This window comes from Plodia interpunctella, chromosome 16 (genome assembly GCF_027563975.2).
Source record: "Plodia interpunctella isolate USDA-ARS_2022_Savannah chromosome 16, ilPloInte3.2, whole genome shotgun sequence".
Taxonomy (NCBI): domain Eukaryota; kingdom Metazoa; phylum Arthropoda; class Insecta; order Lepidoptera; family Pyralidae; genus Plodia; species Plodia interpunctella.
The window spans coordinates 6,581,436-6,603,504 of NC_071309.1; the positions used below are offsets into that span (position 1 = coordinate 6,581,436).

Below are 22,069 nucleotides of genomic sequence, written 5' to 3' on the forward strand. Positions count from 1 at the left end.
GGCTCTACTGGTACAACTAAGGTACACAAACATTGCCAATGGAGGCAAAACGCGCTAATTTTCAATATTATTAAAGATTTACGACCAAAAATACCTTCGATGCAATCGTGGTGCGTGTTTAAAGGAAAAAAGAAAAGATTTAGTGGATTATCCTGAAAATAATAAAACTCATGAAAATAAAAAAATAATAAACTGATATAAACTTGATTTTGACTGAAGATCTTACCAGTATGAAGTTTATATTTTAATAAGTCTTCACGTGTGAAGTGTTCCGAGCTTTTTTCCGATTACTGGCTCGAAAATTTTACAGCGTGAGACGTATCCCATACTTTTCGAAATTTTTAATCTTATGGAAAACGATTTTTCCCAATATTTCGGCACCCGAATAAGCTACATTGTTGTATATTTTCACAAACGAATGCTTACATAATGAAAGGATTAATAAAGTACTCTAAAATAAACGTTTTAATCGACATAGCGGCGGAATAAATGTGCAGTAATACTCCCTATTGCAGCGGCAACGAGCAAGAATGTAAACACTTGCTCGTGCTCGCCTACTCATCCTTTGACTTCCGCGCGAAAAACCGACAATCGAGGGAGCGCCGGGCATTGGCAGTGACATCAGTGATAGCGCGAGTAACCTATTTACATACTCGTGCTGCCCACTGGGTTGCTCACTTCCCTGCCCAATAGGGCCAAGTGTAAATGTGGCATGAATGAACATTTCAATGTAATATTCTTATATCTGTGTATTGAGTACTAGATGGCGCTAACAGCTCTTTCCAACGCTACATTATATTTACGTACATATTTGGCTATATTTACGTACTTTAACTTTTTGATTTATTTAATTTATATAACTTGTTAATTAATTTAATTTGTATATTCATGTATTATTTTGTTTTATTTTTATACTTCCTTGATTTTTTAGGTAATGACAATGACAATCTGGGAAATACAAATAGGTACATACTGGTCTATTTTCCTTATTATAATACTTTCTAAATATTATATCCTTATACTTACATCTTTCCTTACATCCTTTCAAAGTCCTACCGCGTCTGTTTGTTCGCGATAAACATGTTTCATGATTTTCAAGCGGTTTTCACTAATAGATAGTGTGATAGTAGGAAGGTTTACTAGAGGTATATGTGAATTTATTATGTTTTTACCCAAGCGAAGCCGAGACGGGGCAGTAATTAAACATGATAAATTTTAAATTTCGAAGCTAAAACAGTGATATGGCTGCTACTTCTGTCTGTTTGCTGTCTGCCATCTAGTTTAGCATTAGTTAAGCAAATGTTTGTTAAGTTTTTCCGCATAATATAAATTGAGCTAGCACTAAATAAACATTGTGTATCTAGGATAGTTAAATATAGTTTATAGAGCATTTGTGAATAAAATAGGAACTATGTTTTTTATTTTAATCCCGTGTAGATACTAATAGATTTGCAGCACTTGCTCCTCCAAGATAATTATTGGAAAAAGTTGCTATAATTGTTTATTTTATAACATATACCTCGGAGAGAAATATCTTTTATTTTGGTCTGGGCTGTGACGCGAGTCGTTTCTTTTTTGCCATCAAATACAGATGCGATTTTAGTCGTGTTCGACATCTAGCTCGGAATAAAATTGGAAATATGCCAATGCCGAATGTTCGGACTCCGATTAGTTATTAATTACTAAACGAGTGCATCAAGGTTTGGTCTGATAGTGCTAGGGTTCGTGGAGAAAGCTGCAGGCGAGGTCGCTGGTGATGGCAGCGATGGAGTGGTCGGCTTCGCCGGCGCGGGCGCAGTTTGTGTCAAGCAGTGAAAGGCGTCATGTCGCCTTCCCAAGTGAACGGACCGCGAATCATGGCTACCATACCATTTAAGTCAATAATCCTCATTTGTGTCATTCTTGCTAATGGTTCGTTGCATTTTTTCTATTTTTACACAACGTTCCAGTTAAGGTATGTGCCAGTTCATATTAGGACCGTCTTGCGGGTGATTCTTACGAATCACCCGATTCATAATCTTATGCAAGCGATATGCCAAACAATCCGTTGCATGTCTAACGTAACTGTTACAGTGAAATTATATAGTGAAAGCTATTTGCAAGTTATATCTTACACAAATCTAGTAAATGTGAAAGTATGGTTAGGCAAAATTCTAACACATTGTAAGAAAAATTATTGTAAGCGTGTGATAATTTACACGTATTTGAATGTAACAATTAGTTTCTATGTGAATACCTATTTAATTTTCGTAGGTACTCATGTCCAATCTCTCAGTTGACATTGGCTCGGGACCGGTTGGTTACGTGGAGTATATTGACTTTGTTCAAGCTGCGGTTTCCATAAATTATGAGACCCAAAATAAAGAATCGAAATCACTTGTTCTTACCCAGTTACTTATGATTTTACAGTGGTCGTGATTATTCTAACTAGAGACAAATGGTTAATGGTAAAGGATATTGCAGAAACAAATAGAAATTTAGAAGTTCAAGTATTTCGGCACTTTTACGAAGATTACAGAAATCGGATTGATATCGAAAAATACTTTACGTAAAACCTCTATAATAATTACTATTTAAGAACTGAAAAGTCACGACTTATTTAAGTATAATGAAAAGACGTTTGTTGAATAACTGCTTTCTCTGCGCAAATAATAAAACGTGACCCTATATATCCTCCTAATTAGGTACATAAGTGCATATTACTAAGTAGTTAAGTAAGTCTTAAGCCGATACAAAGTAAACAGTGTAGATAGTACCAACCTACAGCCATAGACTAACAAAAACTCTAATTAAATTTCCACATCAATAGAACACTTCAAACTTGATTGAAGGAGAGGTAAATGTGAGTCGAAGTGACATATAAAATTGTTATGACCACTACTATTGCTACTTACACATAAATATATTGCTAATTCCATGAAAGTCACAGACTAATATAATGTTGTGAAAAGTCGTTTGTTGAATAACTGCTTTCTCTGCGCAAATAATAAAACGTGATCCATCGTCCTAAATAGGTACATACATATTACTAAGTAGTTAAGTAAGTCTTAAGCCAATATAAACAGTGCAGTACTAGATAGTACCAACCTAGGTACCTACAGTAAAAGACTAACAAAAACTCTAATTAAATTTCCACATCAATAGAACACTTCACCTGATTGAAGGAGAGGTAAATGTGAGTCGAAGTGACATATAAAATTATTATGACCAGTACTATTACTACTTACACGTATATAAATTGCTTTTGCCGGCGCAAAACCTGTAATTTGAGGTGATAAATTATACGAAACATAACATACCTGTATACAAGATGTTTTAGCTTAACGGTAAAATGTACTTGAAGTACGTTTTTTTACACATTTTTGTGTAAAATCTTGGGTAGCACTTTGTTGCTACTTTTTTAAATAATCCCCAGCCTAGGTAACTAGTATGTACCATATACAACATAGGTAGTTCGTTTTTCAAAATCAATCATCTGTAAAATTTAAAAAGAAAATTAGACTAGAAACATATGTATCTATCTAAATGCGCGGGAATTTAAAGGTTATCCAGTAGATTTGATAGTACTTATTTTTATCTAGGTATAGATTTTTTGAAATTTTGTTTATATGTTGTGCCGTCGTGCCGTAGTAGTAAATATCTAAAACGTTGTTATAATGTGAAAGACAACTGAAGTAGCTATGAGTAGGAAAATATCTAAGACATTATAACGTGAAAGAAAATTAACATATAGTACCTTATACTTGATCCTTGTTTTAAGACAAAGACATCAACGTGCATGCGTTAATTAGACATAAGCGAAAAGTATGATTATTAATAAGGTGTTTGTGGAATTCGCATGAATGTGTAATAATTTATTGAATATAATATGTTATGATCATTAATGGCTTCAATGATTTATAATGTGGCTTCCTGATACCTATTTGTCGAATGAATCTAATTAATTTTGTTAAATAAATTTTGCATAATGAAACTGCCTTTTCGTAGTTAATTATAACTTCGGTAGGTATTCATGGTCAGAATGAGAAAACAAAAAGTGTTAGCTTGATGAATTCAAGGATATATGCGTGTCATTGTCATCCATACAAGTCAGGACCATGGATTTAGTAAGTACCGATTTAGTAAGTTCAATGCGGTCAGGACATTTATGGATGCCGAAGAAATAATGCCGTAGTGGAGAAGAAAAGTAGACAAGTAGACTCCAGGCTCCAATGCTTTATAGCCGAGAAAGGGTGCAGCATTGCATTCTATATTGCCCTAAATAGTTTTACTTTCTTTGACTCTGGCGAGAGAGAGACAGAACATAACCTACTTATTCAATCCTTGACAATAAATCTAACTTACCTACATTAGGTTATATGCTTTCTCTTTTAGTAGCCACCAAATAATGGAAACAACTTTGATATAGGTAGGTAATTATATTAATGAAAGTGGCTATTAATTTGTTAATGTCACTTGTAATAAGATAAGTAGGATGTTACTTAATATAATTATGAAACACGTCACGTAATTGTCCACCAACTTAACGAACATTAATATGTGAACAAGCATTTATCGAAACAATAGAATACAAATTTGAAAGTCCAGCGACCTTAGCAGAAGCTTCAGAAAATAACTTGTTTTGTTATAACCAACTGGTTACCTACTTTGTATGTTTTCTTTGTGCAATAAAGAGTTGTCAAATAATACAAACTATATACTTACATCGGAAAACTAGTTATTTTCTAAAACTGATTCTAGCAGCTCCATAAATGTATCAAGTGCGGTTTTCTCGCCCCATTCCTGGTATATGGTGGTAGAAATTGACGTTTTTTTGAAAAATCAACTCCCAAATGACTATAATGGGGGTGAAACTTCGTATGAAAATAGTCTGTTCTGCTTTCGTAAAGAAATTCATGTGGGTGAAGTCGCGGGAATAGCTAGTTTCTAATAAAATAAAACACTTTCCCAATATATTACTTTCCGATATTACTAAACAATTTTAATAATTATAACGTATGTAAGTTGGTAGGTGTGTAATTAGTTTTAGTTTTATTAAATCTGTGAAACTTATCTACTTTTAGAATCGAAATACCATTAAATTGAGGCCGAAATAGTCGAAAATAATTTACCAAAAGTTGATTTCTGTAAGAAGTTCAATTTGAAATGTTTATTTCCAGTGAGCTGTCAGAAAGACAAAGACAAAGAGGCGGAGGAGTTTGTCTGTCCGGAAGGAACCCAGGGGAACGGGAACTTTGCGGACCCGGCCACTTGCAGGCGGTTCTATCAGGTACCTATTATTTGATTTCCACGGGCACGTGGCTTGTTGACGCATGTGCAAACAAAAGGTAAAGTTATAAAGGGATAAAATGCGAGCTATTTTTTTTGGGTTTCGACAATCAGTACGCTTATTTGCGATTTGAAATTTTACAGAATTTGATTGTTCACACGACAATAACTCTGTAAACTTCGTACAGAATATTTACGACTTAAGCATTGCTATGACGTTGACAGGTGGAGGTTCGTATCATTGATGATCGAAATCAATGCTGTTGATCGATGTCGATTTATCCTTTTAAACTTTAGGGTTCGTTCGACCGAACTACTGAGGCTGGGTTTGATATTGTTAATAGAAAATTTGATTACCTAAAAAGATAAAACGCACATTAGGTGTATCGATTTTGCCCCGGGGCGCAGTTAGTGTTCTATATTTGTGCTAGTAATGTTCAACTGCCCCATTTAGCAATTTTGAAGATTTGGCTATGATTTTACCATCCGGTCACTGACCTGAAGTCAACCTACTTTTTGAATGTTATCGTTGTCTATCAGCTGTCAATGATGTGTCTCTCAGTTGTCTCGTACGACACCCAGTGCAGTGGTCCTATTCTAGGACGGGAAATAAACAACACTTCGAATAAAATATTATATTAACCTTTCTGAATCCGCAAATAGAGAGCTTGTCTTATCCTATATCAATATGTATCTATTGCCAACAGGTTTCGCATGGAACAACTGATTGGACTTGGTTAATTTATTCAATTAAATTGTTTCAGTGCGTCGACGGCTACCCTTATTTGAATAGGTGTCCCTCAGGGCTTTACTTCGACGATATTAGCAAGTACTGTACCTTTAAAGCCGAGGCTAGGTGCGGACCTATCGCCACAAGTAAGTATAAAAGAACAAATATTTTTAAGAAAGAAACAATATTTTTTTTTGCAAAAAAAAAAGCATGTATAGATTGTAAAAAAAAACATTTACAAATTGGTGTTAAAAGAAAAAGCTAAGCCTGCATGCATTACCGACTAAACGGTAGGCAAAAAATAAAAAATGAGATGCCTATGCGAAAAACGACATTTTTGTAAAAAAAAATATTAAATTACAATTAAGGAAACTAAAATGAATATTCAGTTCTGTTTCTCAGTTCAGTGATTAGATGACAATAACGATTATACACTCAATATGATAATGGCAGTATCCAATTAGGATGTTAACTTCGATGGATGATTTCCTGATTATAATTCACAACTAAATCAAAATGTTTTTAATTATGAAACAAAACTTCACAGATATTACTTACTCCAATTTAATACCAATAACTCCTTAATACCAATTACTGGTATTTTGTTTTTACTCATATTTATTTTTTATTCCGAACGAATAAGTAAACTTACTACTTTCACTTTCTTTGTGTGTTTTTTTCGTGCAATAAAGAGTTTACAAACAGACAAATAAACAAACAATAAGCTACGAAAAGGTTAGGGATCTTTGCCCTTTGAGGTTTTAAAAAATAATAGGTGGTAAAAAATCACACAGATACAAATCACTAAGACACAAAACCACAATACGTATACACTAATAAAAACTATAAATCGGTCAATTAGTAGGTGTACTTAGTACCTACTGTCAATATTTTTTACGAATTTTGCTGCTGCCTGCTGCAGACTGAAGACACAAATTATATAAAATTGGCAAAGATTAAACAAACTTCGTTCTTTCTTAATTTGGAAAATGACGCTCTCACGCGGGCGACTAATGTTTAAAGTTTCAGGAAAGTATATTTACTAAAAACTTAAACTTTTATTATGCAACATTGTAATAATTAATACCTAACCAACTGTAATCACGTGCTCAATGTAGAATTTTTTAATTATTCACCAAAAGACGTATTATTTTCTCTTGAAAATAAAATATCTGGGCTCTAATATGGTTTTAAATTATTTTTTCACATGTCTGAATATTTTCTATAGCTAACTTAATTTATATATCTTACGTCAATAAACGGAACTATTCTCCCTAACCTGTTTTATCTTCTCATATTAAGCGGATTTTAGAAAGCAAGATGTTTCCAAAGATGCTTTTTTCTAGCGCCAGCGCCAATAACAGAAGCCCCGACAGACCTGGCCACAAAATGCGATTTAGCCGCGTGTCAACTGCCCTACTGTTTCTGCTCCAAAGATGGTACCATCATTCCTGGTGGACTGGATCCAGAAGACGTAAGTTTTTAATACAAAATAATTTTTGTTAGGTTAGAATGGGGAATAGCTGCTTGTTTAATGAAAAAAAAAAGAATGTTATTCTGGTCGCTTACAAAAAAGTTAAGTGTTTGATTCGAATATAAAAAAAACAAATGCATGAATTGACAATAAATAAAAATCTAAAATATGTTTCCAAAGAAATAGTAATTTCCTTAGGTAATTTCTTTTGAATATTAATGATGATAAGATATTGAAGCTTCTCTTGTGGTATTATGACTACAACCTCAGAAGCGAACCTGGTTTAGAGAATAGTAATGAATCTTCTTCATAGTCGTATAGGTACCTGATGACTGAGGGTCGTCGTCATTATGTGAAATGAAACACACACACAACAACTTCTTTCGTCTTTGAAAACTACTATACATGACGACCTCGGTGGCGCTGTGGTAAAGTGCTTGCCTCTGAACCGAGAGGTCCCGGGTTCGATCCCCGGTCGGATCATGATGGAAAATGATCTTTTTCTGAATGGCCCGGTTCTGGGATGTTTATCGATATATGTATTTGTTATAAAATATAGTATCGTTGAGTTAGTATCCCATAACACAAGTCTAGAACTTACTTTGGGGCACGCTCAATCTGAGTGATTTGTCCTAATATATTTATTTATGTCAGTCAGATTGGTATACAAACTCATGTGGCACGAGTAGGATGCGAACCTTGTACCTTTTGGTCCACAGGTTAAGTCCATAACCATTACAACACCAACGCTTCACCAGTAATAAATACATCTCATTAAAAGGGATCTCGAGTGGAAGTGAGATCAATTATTAACTAGAAGTCAGACTACTAAAGTTTGGAGGCTTTGGCTTAAAATTGCTTCGTACAGCCAATTTGCAGATGCCAATAGCCATAGAAGTATATCGTTGAATGCTTCCGCTGAAATTAGGTTAAATGGTCTGTGGTTGAAATGAAACAAATGTACTACATATTTAGCCTAGTTACAATGTGAGCAGCCAACCTAACTGACCGGCTGGCTAACTGACTGGGTTGGTCAGTTAGAGGGCTGAGCTAAAAGAAAAGAATGATCTCCAAAATGGAAAAAAGCCGCCTTTTTAATAATCGAAAATTTGATACTTCGAATAAGTATAATATTTATCTATGTACTTTTTTAATTACTTTGGTAGTAGGTACTTACTTTGGTAGATAAAATGCATGCAATTACTTTCGCAGACGCCCCAAATGATTATGTTAACGTTCGATGGCGCAGTCAACTTGAACAATTTTGAGCTGTACAAAAAAGTCTTCAATGGTAAAATCAAGAATTCCAATGGTTGTCCTATACGTGGCACGTTCTTCCTTTCGCACGAGTACAGGTAACTATTTAAACTTATACATATAAAATTCAAACAAAACAATAATTTCTTCTTTCCTGAAGATAATAATGTTTTTGTTTATCTTTCAGTAATTACGCTATGGTGCAGTCTCTTGCTCATGATGGACACGAAGTAAGTTTCTAATGAGATAAGTTTATTCCATATTCTCTCGTGGGTGTTGGGACACGTTACGTTTGTATTCAGCGAGGGTCACAATTATTTCCGTCAGGTTATCATTTATATAATTCCCAAGCCAATAATTGAATTTCATACAATTTTTCCACCCGGATTTATGTTTCATTTCGATTACGTATTTTTACATCTAAGCTTATACATGGAATATGATTATTTCATAGCAGGTTTATATAATTAGAGGTAATATTTTTTTAACTCATGTCATCCTGACTGGTTGCAGATAGCTACAGGAACTGTGTCGCAGCAACAAGGTTTGCAAGACAAGGGCTATGAAGAGTGGGCTGGAGAGATGATCGGTATGAGGGAGATTCTGAAGAGGTTCGCCAACGTCTCCCGGAGCGACGTGGTGGGCGCCCGGGCTCCCTTCTTGAAACCCGGAAGAAACACACAGTTCAAGGTAATTGCTATCGCATGTAATTCGCCGTTTGACTTTCATTAATTCGCCAATCGTAGAGGTGATGCTCCAGTGGAAGACGCGAGAAGGAAACACTAATCAGAGTTGGCGCGAAAACGCGTGGATTGGCGTCGCTTCGAGATCTCTTGCGTCTTGCTTTGCCGCTGTAAAATAAACATATACGTGTGGTCTATGGTCCACTTCTTGAATTTCTATGAAAATATGTTTGGGAATTTATGAACACAAAAGAATAATGAATCAGATAGGTTTACTTCACTAATCGGATTCGAATCTAGGACCGTGATCGGAAACAAAACAGACGGGCGTTTTAACCAATGTCTCTAGTGTACCATACGGATGATATGAAGTTAATTTATAAATAAAGGTTTTTACATATAATAGAAACAAATGAATCCAATTAAAACTTGCTCGGTGGCTGCATGCAATTTAGCAATAAATCACCAAATACTTTAAAAGGAACTCGAATAACAAGCGACATTCGACAACTAATTGGTTGGTTTACTGATTGGAAAATGATTTCACACGATTCGGGAATATTGAAATCGTAATGGCTTGACACATCATTGTTACATTACTATTATAATTTAATAATGTATATCCCAGAAATAAATATATATTTCGCCGCGCTTTTATTGGAAAATTTTACGACACACTACTGCGCATATACTAACTATACTATGTGAAAGTATATGTGTTATTCCATCTACCCGTGTAACATTTCATAATTTTACATACGTTCATTTCATAACAATCGGTCCATAGATTTTGCGTGAAAGAGTAACTAACGTACACACATATACATCCTCACAAACTTTCGCATTTATAATATTAGTAGGATAGGGTTATTTACCCGTAAAATATTAGGCGCACTTATACTGATTAACCCGTAGTAAATTAAGTGATGTCTCCTGTAATTGGGGGAGACAAAGGGACTAAGAAAATCCTGATGGTTCCCCTAGACCACAACAACAACAACAGGAAGACATAAGGCCGAAACGGCTTAGACGATTTACATTCTTTCTGCCTAATATAATAGATATTTTAAGAAAAAATCATTAAAAATGTTTTTTTCGATTGATTGATCGAACCTTTCGATCTCCCAATTAAAACCTGGTGCCCATTGGACCTTCAGGATTATTCCTAAGCGGAATAAACACTTGTTTTTTTTTAAAATAAACGTTACTAGGATACGATTATCAAAAAATTTATTATTAAATTACAAGGAGTTAGCACCAGATTTTTTTAAAAAAGGTCACATTGAAACAAACATTTTGTTGTTGGATCGAGTTTTAATGGTCCAGTGGGCAATAGATCCAATAAAATCATCAAATTAGCACAGCCAATAGCTAAATGATAAAATTTAGTTTAGAGATAAATTATTTCGTATTTACTCATCGATGTATTAATTCAATGTAATTTGAATAACGCATACCTAATTGAAAATTTAATATTTTAGCTTATTTTAATTGGTTTATTTCAGTAGATGGCTTTTGTTTGCAGAGGTCTGTTTGTCTGAAGAGCCGACGGAGCATGGATTTTCCAATAATTCTTCCCAATACAAACGTAATAGTGCCGAATTCAAACCGTGAATATTTTAAAACGCCTGTTTCGCATAAGGGCCGGCAGATATTACGGATTTCCGTACATTAATATCCTTTTATTGGAATTAAATAATAATACGGTTAAATTTCAAATAAAATGATTTTTATTTTTATTTTTCCAATTATTTTGAAAATATGTCTCAATAGAAACATATATTGAAACTAATCCAATCAAAATGACCTAATTGTTGAAATATTCACGCTTTGAATATGTTTTAATATGAATGAATATGAATATGAATATACTATCTATGGTACGCGAATTCGATTTTGTATCCATGTTCCGCACTATTGTTGGTGAATGTTTTATAAGTTCATAACATAAATCTAAAAAGTTGCTTCATGTAACAGTGTGTACCTTCATATCAGGTAAATATTTTGTGCCGACAAAATAATTAAAATTCTCATACTTCCACTCATACATGAATTTGATTTCTCCTACATTGATTTGATTTGGCTATACATATACTGCTGTCAATAGGATAATTGCAGTAAGTCGGATTTTTGCCAAAACCGAGTTATATATACAGCCATAATTACGATAACGAGATCTACATTCGTAACTTTTGTTTGTATGTATTTTAGATCCAAAGTTAACAATTAAAATTTTGCAGTAAGTCAAGCATTTTTTTTACATCACAAAACATGATTACAGTGGATACACTTACGGCAAAAGTTGTTATTCAGAGTCTCTCGGCATAAGTACAGTATGACATCTATAACACTTATTATGTTAAGTAATTTACATACATACATTGGGCATGGACCGAGCAAATAAACACTAAGAAGATATACTTTCTATAGGAATCTAACTAAAAACGGGGTCAAAAATAAAAGATTTTGAAAATAGCTACACAATCTTCGTACGACACGAATACCACAAATAACCCAGACTTTAATTTGTGCCATCATTGTGTGCCCCTTCAAACAGGATTGATTAGTTTGCTCGTGTGGTGAAATAATTACCTAGTTAACGTTAATTTAACACAAACAGGGTTAAATCTAGACGTGAGATCGCGCTCTATATAGAACACTACTCCATGTTCTCCCGTGGATGTCTTATAATGCGAATAAGGGACAAACAAACTTAGCAGCTGATAGGCAACAATAGCATTCCCAAGGAGGGTTGATGCCTGTTCACTCAAGCCGTTTTAGTATACAACCGAGTGGTGGGTTTCTGTGGGATTTTGTATAGTACATTATTTCGCCATTTTTATAGATTAGAATGTGAAAGATAGAACACAAAATTGTAATGCAGTTTATGATAGCTTGTGTGAGTTATATGATTACAGCAAGTGGTTCTCAGAGCGTTTCGACCGCTGCGGCTGCGTTGTCATTACAATTTTTCAAACTTTAACATATACAAGAATTAGTTTTATTATCTGACATTAACCATTGAGCACGGGTTAAAAACATTAGATAGTTATACGATAAAAACATTAACTGAAAAAAAATAGATTAGGTGTATTTTTTATTAACACGCTCGGCCTGTGATAGTGTCGGTTAAGACACTATTACAATGGTCGGTCATTGGATGGGTCATAACAAAAATTTATTATATGGAGCTACTCTTTGCTTTGGAAGGCGCGTTAATCCGTTGGTCCCGGTTGAGTTTGCCATTAAAACCCGCCAATCCAGAATGGGTCCTGGTGGGTGATGGCTTCCTTATCTATCCATAAGACCAGTGCCCCAGTAGTGGGGATGTTTAAATGTAATTATCTAAGTGAAATTAAATAATATGTTATCATATTGAAACGCCACGCATTATGACCTCTTTAGTCATATCGCGTGCGCGCTGGCATGATTTTTATTTCTTTCAGTCTAAATTCAAAATTTTAAATGTCCCACTTGATATTTTGAAATCACATTTTGACTCATTCATTACCATAACGATATCGGCACGTACTACAGTACGGTGTAATAATAATAAAATATATATAATAAAATATCTTAAATTATTTATAGACCCTGGAAGGGTAAGTGTTTTAATATGTTTCGGAAAAGTGTTCTAAATTTTACAGTGATTTAGTGCTAAAGTTTATGTATTTTTTTATTATCACAGGTCTGTATTTTACTTATCAATTATACTATTATACAACTGTCTGCCTTTGCCTATTTTTACTCCTACCCTGAGATTACCCTACAACCTAACAATATCATATATTACACACCGACTTTCCAACCCTACTTGGTTGAAAACTAATCTCGGCATTGCATTGGTCGCATACATATTACAAGTGTTTGCAGTGCAGTCTATATACAGAATCTATAGAACGTGAGTCTATAGAACGCCTTGTGGTTGCAAGACTGATACGTCAGCACACACATGTTTCACGATTTATATTTACCCAAGTTGGAACTATCAGTAAGTCTATCTATCAGGCAGTGGAAAATAAGTCATAAGTTTTATTTTGTGATTAAATAAATAATAATATATCTATAAATATTAATATAATAGTTTTCTATTTGTATTTTTTGATGTTTATATATATTTCATCAATTTGACAACCTCTGTAGCCAAATAGGTCCAGCGTTTTTATACCAGCCAGCCAGACTTTCGTATTTAAAATATTACTAGCGGTCAGTCCCGGCTTTGCTCGGGTAAAACCATTATAAATTATACACCTAAACCTTTCTCAGGAATCACATAATTTATTGTTGAAAACAGTACAAAAATCCGTCCGTTGTAGAGTTTATTACGTACAGACAGATAGGCGAGACAGCATAAGTATTATTTTTATAATATGTAAGGATAAAGAATTACACAATCCAATCATAGTAATATTAGTATGAATAGAGAAGTAAAAATCACGATTAGGAAGAATGAGGATGAGTTACGCACTTTAAAGTTAACGTCAAAGTGGCCGTTGCAACCGACCCTAAAGAATCACAAGAATGTATACTATTTATACTAATTAATGAATTGATGAAATGAAACTTTCTTTAACGCGATATTCAACGCCACAGGTGCTGGAAGACTTCGGCTACATCTACGACAGTTCAGTGGGCGTGCCCCCCTTGCCGATCCCCGTGTGGCCGTACACTCTCGACTACAAGATCGCGCACGAGTGCAAATCGGGCACGTGTCCCACTAAATCGTTCCCCGGTAAGGAATTTAATCGCGATGTTCCTTGTGTAATGCTTCTAGCTAGCGAGATAATGCATTTCTAACTCTGATGCATAGATAGTTAAGCGTGTACCACAGGGAATCAAGTTCATTCAGATTAACAAGATATTGTAAAAAAGGTAAAAGGGGATATTGCTGCGAGAGAACATAGCAGCTTTTGAACGTCTACAACACCAGCGGATGTCATTTGCTGCATTTCACATTGCTGGCTCTGAATTAATGAAAGAAAGAAAGAAAGAAAGAAAGAAAGAAAGAAAGAAAGAAAGAAAACATTTATTTGCCAAAAACATGAGTACAAATAGTCAAAATGAATTAGACCTACACGTTTTACCGAATATAGGTATGCAAATATAATTAAATAAAGAGGAGCATGCTATCCACTACAAATCCAAAACAAAAAAAGAATTATAATGTACTTATACTAGCCCTAAATTCTATCCGAGTCTATCATTAAAGAAATCATTTAAAGTATAATAACATTTATCAGTTAATAAAGACTTGAGGTGCTTTTTAAATAGATTTAAATTTAATTTAATAATTAAATCTTAAGATCTTAAGGCCTAAGATGCAATTTGCGTGTAGATAGCAATCTACTAAATAAATTCTTTCTTAGTATAAACATGGCTTTATTATTTATGTAGCCAAATTACAAAATAATAATTATAATTATAAAGAATAAAGAGATTCCAGCACGTCGCCGCTCAGAAGGGTTCCAAGAAGGCTTCTTCTTTGAAGAATATATATAATATCTATTTTACTACTTTCAAACTGCGTAATTTCACATTAACCTTAATATTTTTTCAAGCGAAAATTCACATAGTAATATTATGAGATAAATATTATGTTACGAATCTTCGAAAATATTATAAGCGAAATTTTCTGGTTATCATATTGTTGACAAATATCTGAACTGATATTAATTTTCCAATTTATGGTTGCGGATGGGTTTTGTAAGAAATAATCGTAAATAATAACATTATCTTTATTTATTATGTATGTGTTCATTTCGTACCTATTTTTGTATATTTATATATATTGCTTTTTACTTATTGACGTAATTTTTCACGTAGGCTTTTTCTTTAAACACCAATAGTCTAATAGGTTATTATATGTATAAATCTTTGTTAATAATTTGTCTAAACTATAGTGAAAACTGCGTAAAAATTTGATATAAAAGCGTGGTTTAACAGAAGAAAGCTTAGGAATAGACAGACGCGGCGGACGGCGTTGTTTTATATACTTGTTGAAACACATTTTTGTAGTAAGATTTAGCTTTGAATTGTAGTGTTGTACGTAAAATCTCTGATATTTTCCACCTTAAGTTGATACGCTCTTCTCTGTATCACGTCACTTTGTAAGGGGAAATAATAAAGCTGCGTACTATTTTCTCAGGTCTATGGGAGGTGCCCTTCAACGCTCACTATGTAGAAACGTTTGAGGGAGGACATTGCCCCTATCTGGACCAGTGTGTACTCCACAATCACGATTCGCAAGAGGTAAGCCATAAAACAGGCTAAATCAAATATCAAATGAAATATGCTCACCAAATGCCTTTTAAAATTTGGGACGTCGTCCTCATTTCAAGTCGGTAATAAGGGTTTTCAGATATAATAATATTTAAAGTTATGCTAACTCACATTTTATGATTCTTTTCCCAGAGCCGGCTTTAAAACGTCATCGGTAGTTCAGTTTAGTGCGAGTAATAACCGGAAAATGTGCTGGAAATTAAAGCTTCACTTCCAAGGCGATATTGAATTTCTGCGATTGAAGAGAAGATTGCTTTCAACGTTTCTTTTTATACAGTTTAATATAGATTAGATGCGCCATGACAAACGAATACCTCTAGTCCTTTTACTGGCAAATGATGCAGAAAATAGTGCACCGAATTTGAGGTATTCGAGGAAAATCCGAGCTGACGAGTGACTCTTCAAGCATTCTAACAACTTAAATATTTTTGCAGTAGGGCTCAATCAACTTCCTAAATCTTAGCTTAGCTTAGCGTGAATTTCCAACGTGGCAAAGTAATTTTTTTCGGCATGAAATGCATCTATGTTTTTCGTTGAACTTCATGAAATTTAAAGAATATTGATTATAAATAAAATGTGAAGAAATAAATACATTAGCAAACAAACTTTCTCATGTATAATAGAGATATTCCCCAATATTCACTTTAGTTTGTCAGTTTGACAATAATGTATGAAATCGTAGCGAGTGGGTTGCACCAGTTGGTGCGCCGCGATTATGCCGACTATGTCAAGATTTAATATCTTTCCGTTTTGACAGAATCGAAGTCGTAGAAGTAACTACGTACTAGTACTTAGTAAAAAAACGTAATCTCACTTAATTGTTTGCCATGATTTAATGGTTTATTTCGTTTTAAATGACGTGACATGAAGTGTTCATATCACTGAATCTCTATCTCACGAAATCTGGCATTTATCATATTATGTATGTTTTAAGAAACCATGTTCAAAATTCTATTTTTAATAATAGTCTAGCTTAAAGTACCGCTAAGTGTTTTATCTGGCGTATATTCTATCACAGATGTCGATTTCAAATAAATATGTTAAAAAACGTGATACCTAAACACACGCGTGCTTTGACATACCTACCTACTTGGCTAAATGCTGAGCTTGCTCGCAATGTCCAAAATTAGCAATCTGGTGTCATAATGTATACCTAATTACGTTACTTATACAGGTGTTGGAATGGTTGCAAGAGGACTTCAGCAGGTACTATGACCAAAACCGGGCTCCTTACATGATGCCGCTGCACACCAACTGGTTTCAAATCAAAGAGCTCGAACGGGGCCTACACAAGTTTCTGCGGTGGGCAGCCAATCTGTAAGTAGTAATTTTCAGAAACAGGATTGGTAACAATATGGAATGTATTTTTAGACGTTAATTAGTGATAAATACATACCTAAAGAAGTGAGATAGGACGTTTATGCAGTCATATACTCGTGTGTCAAAGTTTTAAAAAAATAATTACGTGTTGAATTAATCTGTATAAAAAACTAACTAGTTTGTCAAATGTACATACTGAGTATCACAAACAAAAGTATATATAACTTAATGCACAAAAAATGCTGGTCCAGCTTCCTCAACCGACTCTGATTAGATGACGATTTTTTTTTTGTATTTTTATAGTTTTGTATAATTACTATATTTAGCGCAGGGCTTTGACTTATCTTTTTGTATTAATTTTATGATTTTGAAGTTTGGTCGAATAAAATAAAATACACAGAACGAAGTGTTTTTAACAAACCCTACGTTCCCTACTAAACAAAAACTGCGTTTTCTAGAAGCATAGACCATTTCTAGAAGATATCTGGGTTGTATAAATGAAACAGTTATTCTCTGTTTGACTCAGCAATTGCCGAAATTTTAAGTCATTTAAATAAAACGTAAGATATACTCGGCGTAAAATGAACTTTATTCGTCTTACGTTCTATTTAAATAACTTAAAATTTCGGAAACTGCTGGGTCGAACGTCGAAGGTATTTAGTTAATCACTAGGCGCGGTAATTGACTTCAAGCTCGTAGACGAATTAGCAAGCAGTCGATACAAATTTAAAATTGGGTTAAATTGGTTTTACTAATTAGATTGTTAAGACTTAACTGACGTATTTTGTTTTATTCCTTCGTTAACGAAATTTTCGCTAGAATTTAGAATTTTAATTGGAGAAATTGAATTGATTGTCAGTGTCAATTTATATTAGAAGTCCATCGTCCTGGGAACCGATGTGTGTCTATATGGAATTGTACAAGTGTACGGCACAATAAAAACAAATAGAGAAAAAATGTTATCTACCTTTTGGCTATTCGCCAAAGTTTTGTGAAAAATTTGCATATGGGGAAGCTGAACACATCCACGCACACACATGCAAACACAAAACACAGTAGTAAAATTGTGTTAGTTTAAACTTCAGCGCTATCTAAATGGGGTAGAAATGCAAGTTTCTAATGTACCACTGGTGTAGTCACATCGCACGTTGTTCTCAAAAGTAATTAGAATCCGGTCTGGCTCAAGAATCGCTTTTAATTACGTCGAGAAAGGTAATTAAATGAATGGAGTTTATTTTAAATACTTACCCAGACAATTGGAAAGTTTATTTTTTCCAAGACGAAGAGAATCTACTTCTTCGATAGAGAATACTGAAACATTTCTTACTATATTATACTAGTTTCAAATAATACCAATAATTTGTAGGTAATAATATTATTTTTGTATTATGTCGTATTATAAAAATGCCCTACGAATGTTAGTACTACTTTAGTAAGTTAGTATGTTACTTTAGTAAGTAATAGGAAGAAACATTGCCTCTTATTTAAATGCATAAACAAAGGAACATTCGTTCACAATTTGAATACAATTTTATTTATAAAGGTAACATACAAAGACAGTCCAATTGATATAATTTTAATAAAACGTTTAGATATAATATGTACAAATTTCACGGGAAAGAGCGCAATAAACAAAATTAAATTACCGTAAATGGCTCTTTGTATTTGTTTTGCCTTCGAAAATGAGATCTAAGAATTTCATGAGTACCTTGAATTTAGAGAATATCTCTCTTTTACTCGAGGAAGAAAAGGAAAATATAGGTCGCTAGTGCAATCAAAGTATAGAGTGATGACGTTTTAGGGCGGAATAATACGTCTATAAAAAAACTATTTTAGTTAGATAGTTTTATATCTTCGATTGGTTTCCACGTCACCATTTCAGTTTCCATGACAATATGTTATCATTTATAATATAGATAAGCTGATTTGATGGTACATCGAGGATCGGCTCCTGACAAGGGAACTTTCACATGGTTTATAGTACAGACTTGATTTTGTCACGCGTTGAATCCCTCAACTCTGACCACAATAAAAGCTTGAGGCAAAATGACATTGACGTTTATGTATTTTGTAGCAAAGACGTATGGTTCGTGACGGTGACTCAGGGGCTGACGTGGATGACTGACCCTCGGTCGGTGAAGGCCTTGACCAACTACGAGCCCTGGAGATGCGACAACAAGGACCTTCCGCCAGCCCCCTGCAACCTGCCCAACAAATGTGCCTTGTCATTCAAACACCCAGAGACAAACTTCACTGACACGAGATATATGGAAACTTGCAGCGAATGCCCTAACCAGTAAGATTTTTCATATCATTTAATTTGGGAAGACAGCGCCAGAATATAACGATGACTTATTGATAAAACTTGTTTCAAAATTTTAGATTTTTATGGTGCTTGAGTTTATTTTTCCAATTTCATTATTATTTTTAATGAGCTTTCCAACCAACTTTAAATCTTCGTATCAGCTACATTGTTACAGTATATGAATTATCACATTGATCTTAAATATATTTATTTCATATAATCATGTACATGTACTTACATAACACATACATTATGTAAGTACATGTAAACATTTTGATGGTTTGCTTGTAAGTGAGAAAGTGTGATAACTGGTGCAAACAATATGTTGGTGATTTAAAATTATTTATTCGATTTTATTTTGTGGGATGATAGCATGCTCTCCATTTAAATTTGCATACCCGTGGACGGTGAAACATGTAGGATTAAGTTTTTCTTTTAACGTCACATTGTAAAAAAAATGTAAATTCATGTTTTTGCAAATAAATAATCTTTGTCTTTGTGATTTTCTATTCATTTACAAGCAAATTTATTTGATTAATAAATTTTCATTTTAGGTATCCATGGCTTGGGGATTCAGGTGGAACCGGGATACCAGGGAAAGACAACTACATACCGGACAACCTCAGGAAATAGGTCATTTTAGTTTTTAATTATTGTGTGTTACTGTGATCACTTGAGAGTTTATTTTGAAAAAGAAAAAATTGTCACATACTAAATATTTTTACGGTCAGTTTATTTCTTATAGTTACGCTTCAAGTATAGTATACATTTTCTGTGCCTTCCCACTTCCTACTGACATTATGAGTATGTGAGTATGTTTGTTTCTTCTTCAAGCTCAAACGGCAGGGCCATTTTTTATATAATTTGATATTCAGGAAGCTGATAGCTTAGATTAACACAAAGAAAAAATTAAACTTTAGATTAACACGTATGGTACTTTTTATGCGAAAGTAAGCGATTCCTGTAGGATTTGGTAAAAAAATCGATGGCTCTACTGTGCATAAAAACTTAGTATTTTTACAATAATTAAGCGGGTAATACCGCAGTTTATAACTTACAATCTTCTCTTTCCAATGGAACGTACTAATTTTCTAATTCGATACACCCTCATGATATATATTATCGTTTGATAACGAATAAGTATAATATTTAAAAAATTCATTAGTAATTATTCGTTGTATTTATATTTTGTAAAAATAATTGTCGACACAAAAGGGAACGTATAATTAAAAAGTTATGGAACGTGATTGAGTGGTTCTGTATTGGATGGAAATTAACAATTTTGAACACGATTTGGAAATTCATACTGTTCAATGCAATGTGTCAAGAGTATTAATATTATACGTTTTATGTGATGATGTTAATATATCAAAGCATTTTTAGCACAGGTTGTTAATAGGTAAATTTAAAAAGTTTGAATTACCTACATATTTGTGTATTGTTTTTTTATACCTATCTAATACCGATTTCATGTTAAGTGCCATTGTCGTCACAAGGTTTGTAGGAATAAATATATTAACCTTGTCTCACAATTATCTTTTATTGTTTTCATTGAGAAAGTGGAGAAGTCACTTTCATGATCATATTATATTGCCATTTATTGGTTTAAATTTCCTCGTCCGAAGGGATGCCCATTTTAAAATTAAAAAATTATTAATTTATATCAAACAGTGGTGTTAGTTTTGGCTTTTGAATGAAATAAATTTGTATCTGTGAGTATTATTGTAATTAATCAGAGGCCATAACAATTGGATATTTTACTGCTCTCAATCTGATTACAGTAATAATGTACTCTGTTTGTGCTTTTGTACATACTTTATCCTCTATAATGTAAGTGTATCATTTTATAAGTGACTAGTCGTCGCAAATCAACTAAGTATTAATGCAGGCTATACACTACCGGCAAACCGTTCGCCAAAGTTTCGACGGAGTCCACGTAAATTTCTGGTTATATTCGTATTCCTCATGGCTGACTCGTGGTCATTACGTGGAATTAAACACACATACCTTTCTTGGCATTGGAGTGGTTTGCCATTGCCTACTCCATTTCACACACTATGTTAATAATCAACCAGTGTGCAGGTTTCCTCACGATGTTTTTCTTCGCCAGAAGAAAGTGGTGGTCGATGAAAACTACTTAGTATACATGAGTCAGATTGGTGTATACAAACTCATGGGGGCACGAGTAGGAACGAATGAACCTGGACCTTTCGATCTACAGGCGGACGTCTTAACCATTATTACATCACCACAGCTTCTGGTTATTCCTTGCAGTAAAACAAAAATCACAAACTACGCACTGTACGTTCATTTGCTTCGGCATCTGTCCGAGTTCGCCGATAGTGTATAGCCGGTATTTGATTTAAACTTATTTTATAAATAAATATGTAAAAATATGTAGTAAAAAGGATCGTTTTATTTCATAACGTTCTTATTTTTCGTCCAATAACTTATTTTACGTAGGGTTACTTCGCATCAAAAATCGTTCCATAAAATTAGGGTCCGACTCATTGCTCCGTTATCCTCCAACTGACGTTGACGTGTTTCGACGAACGTCAATGTCAAAACCTATGTAAAACAAAACTGAGCACTATGGCGCGGATCGCGGAATTTGTGCTGAAATTCAATGCAATATATTCACATTAAAACTATTATATAATTTAATTACAAATCAAGAGACCTAATATTAAGGTTTCCGTTTTTTCTTTTGAGGTACGGAACCCTAAAAAAATAAATAAATTTATTATTTTTTA

General features: G+C 33.8%; 1 protein-coding gene across 3 annotated transcripts; it reads left to right on the top strand.

Annotated features, from left to right (window-relative positions):
* The first annotated feature begins 1,705 nt into the window (after nt 1-1,705).
* On the top strand, nt 1,706-21,723 carry Cda4 (Chitin deacetylase-like 4). Of its 3 annotated transcripts, none has more exons than XM_053756683.2 (12): nt 1,706-1,838; nt 5,160-5,269; nt 6,033-6,144; nt 7,345-7,472; nt 8,685-8,827; nt 8,917-8,959; nt 9,243-9,419; nt 14,006-14,144; nt 15,558-15,661; nt 16,866-17,008; nt 19,086-19,307; nt 19,871-21,723. In XM_053756683.2, the coding sequence occupies exons 1-12, from the start codon at nt 1,757-1,759 to the stop codon at nt 19,947-19,949; spliced, it is 1,482 nt and encodes a 493-aa protein (XP_053612658.1). In that variant the 5' UTR covers nt 1,706-1,756; the 3' UTR covers nt 19,950-21,723. The 3 variants fall into 3 exon arrangements, with proteins under 3 accessions (XP_053612658.1, XP_053612657.1, XP_053612659.1); XM_053756682.1 differs by having other exon boundaries at nt 1,755-1,911; XM_053756684.2 differs by lacking the exon at nt 1,706-1,838 and adding an exon at nt 3,064-4,106.
* Nucleotides 21,724-22,069: the final 346 nt, after the last annotated feature.

Bases quoted from the DNA above. Each gene is read 5' to 3' on its own strand.
- Cda4 (XM_053756682.1), top strand. From the start codon at position 1,824: ATGTCGCCTTCCCAAGTGAACGGACCGCGAATCATGGCTACCATACCA. The intron at 14,145-15,557 runs GTAAGGAATTTA...CTATTTTCTCAG, and splicing joins TCCCACTAAATCGTTCCCCG to GTCTATGGGAGGTGCCCTTC. The intron at 19,308-19,870 runs GTAAGATTTTTC...TTTTCATTTTAG, and splicing joins TGCAGCGAATGCCCTAACCA to GTATCCATGGCTTGGGGATT.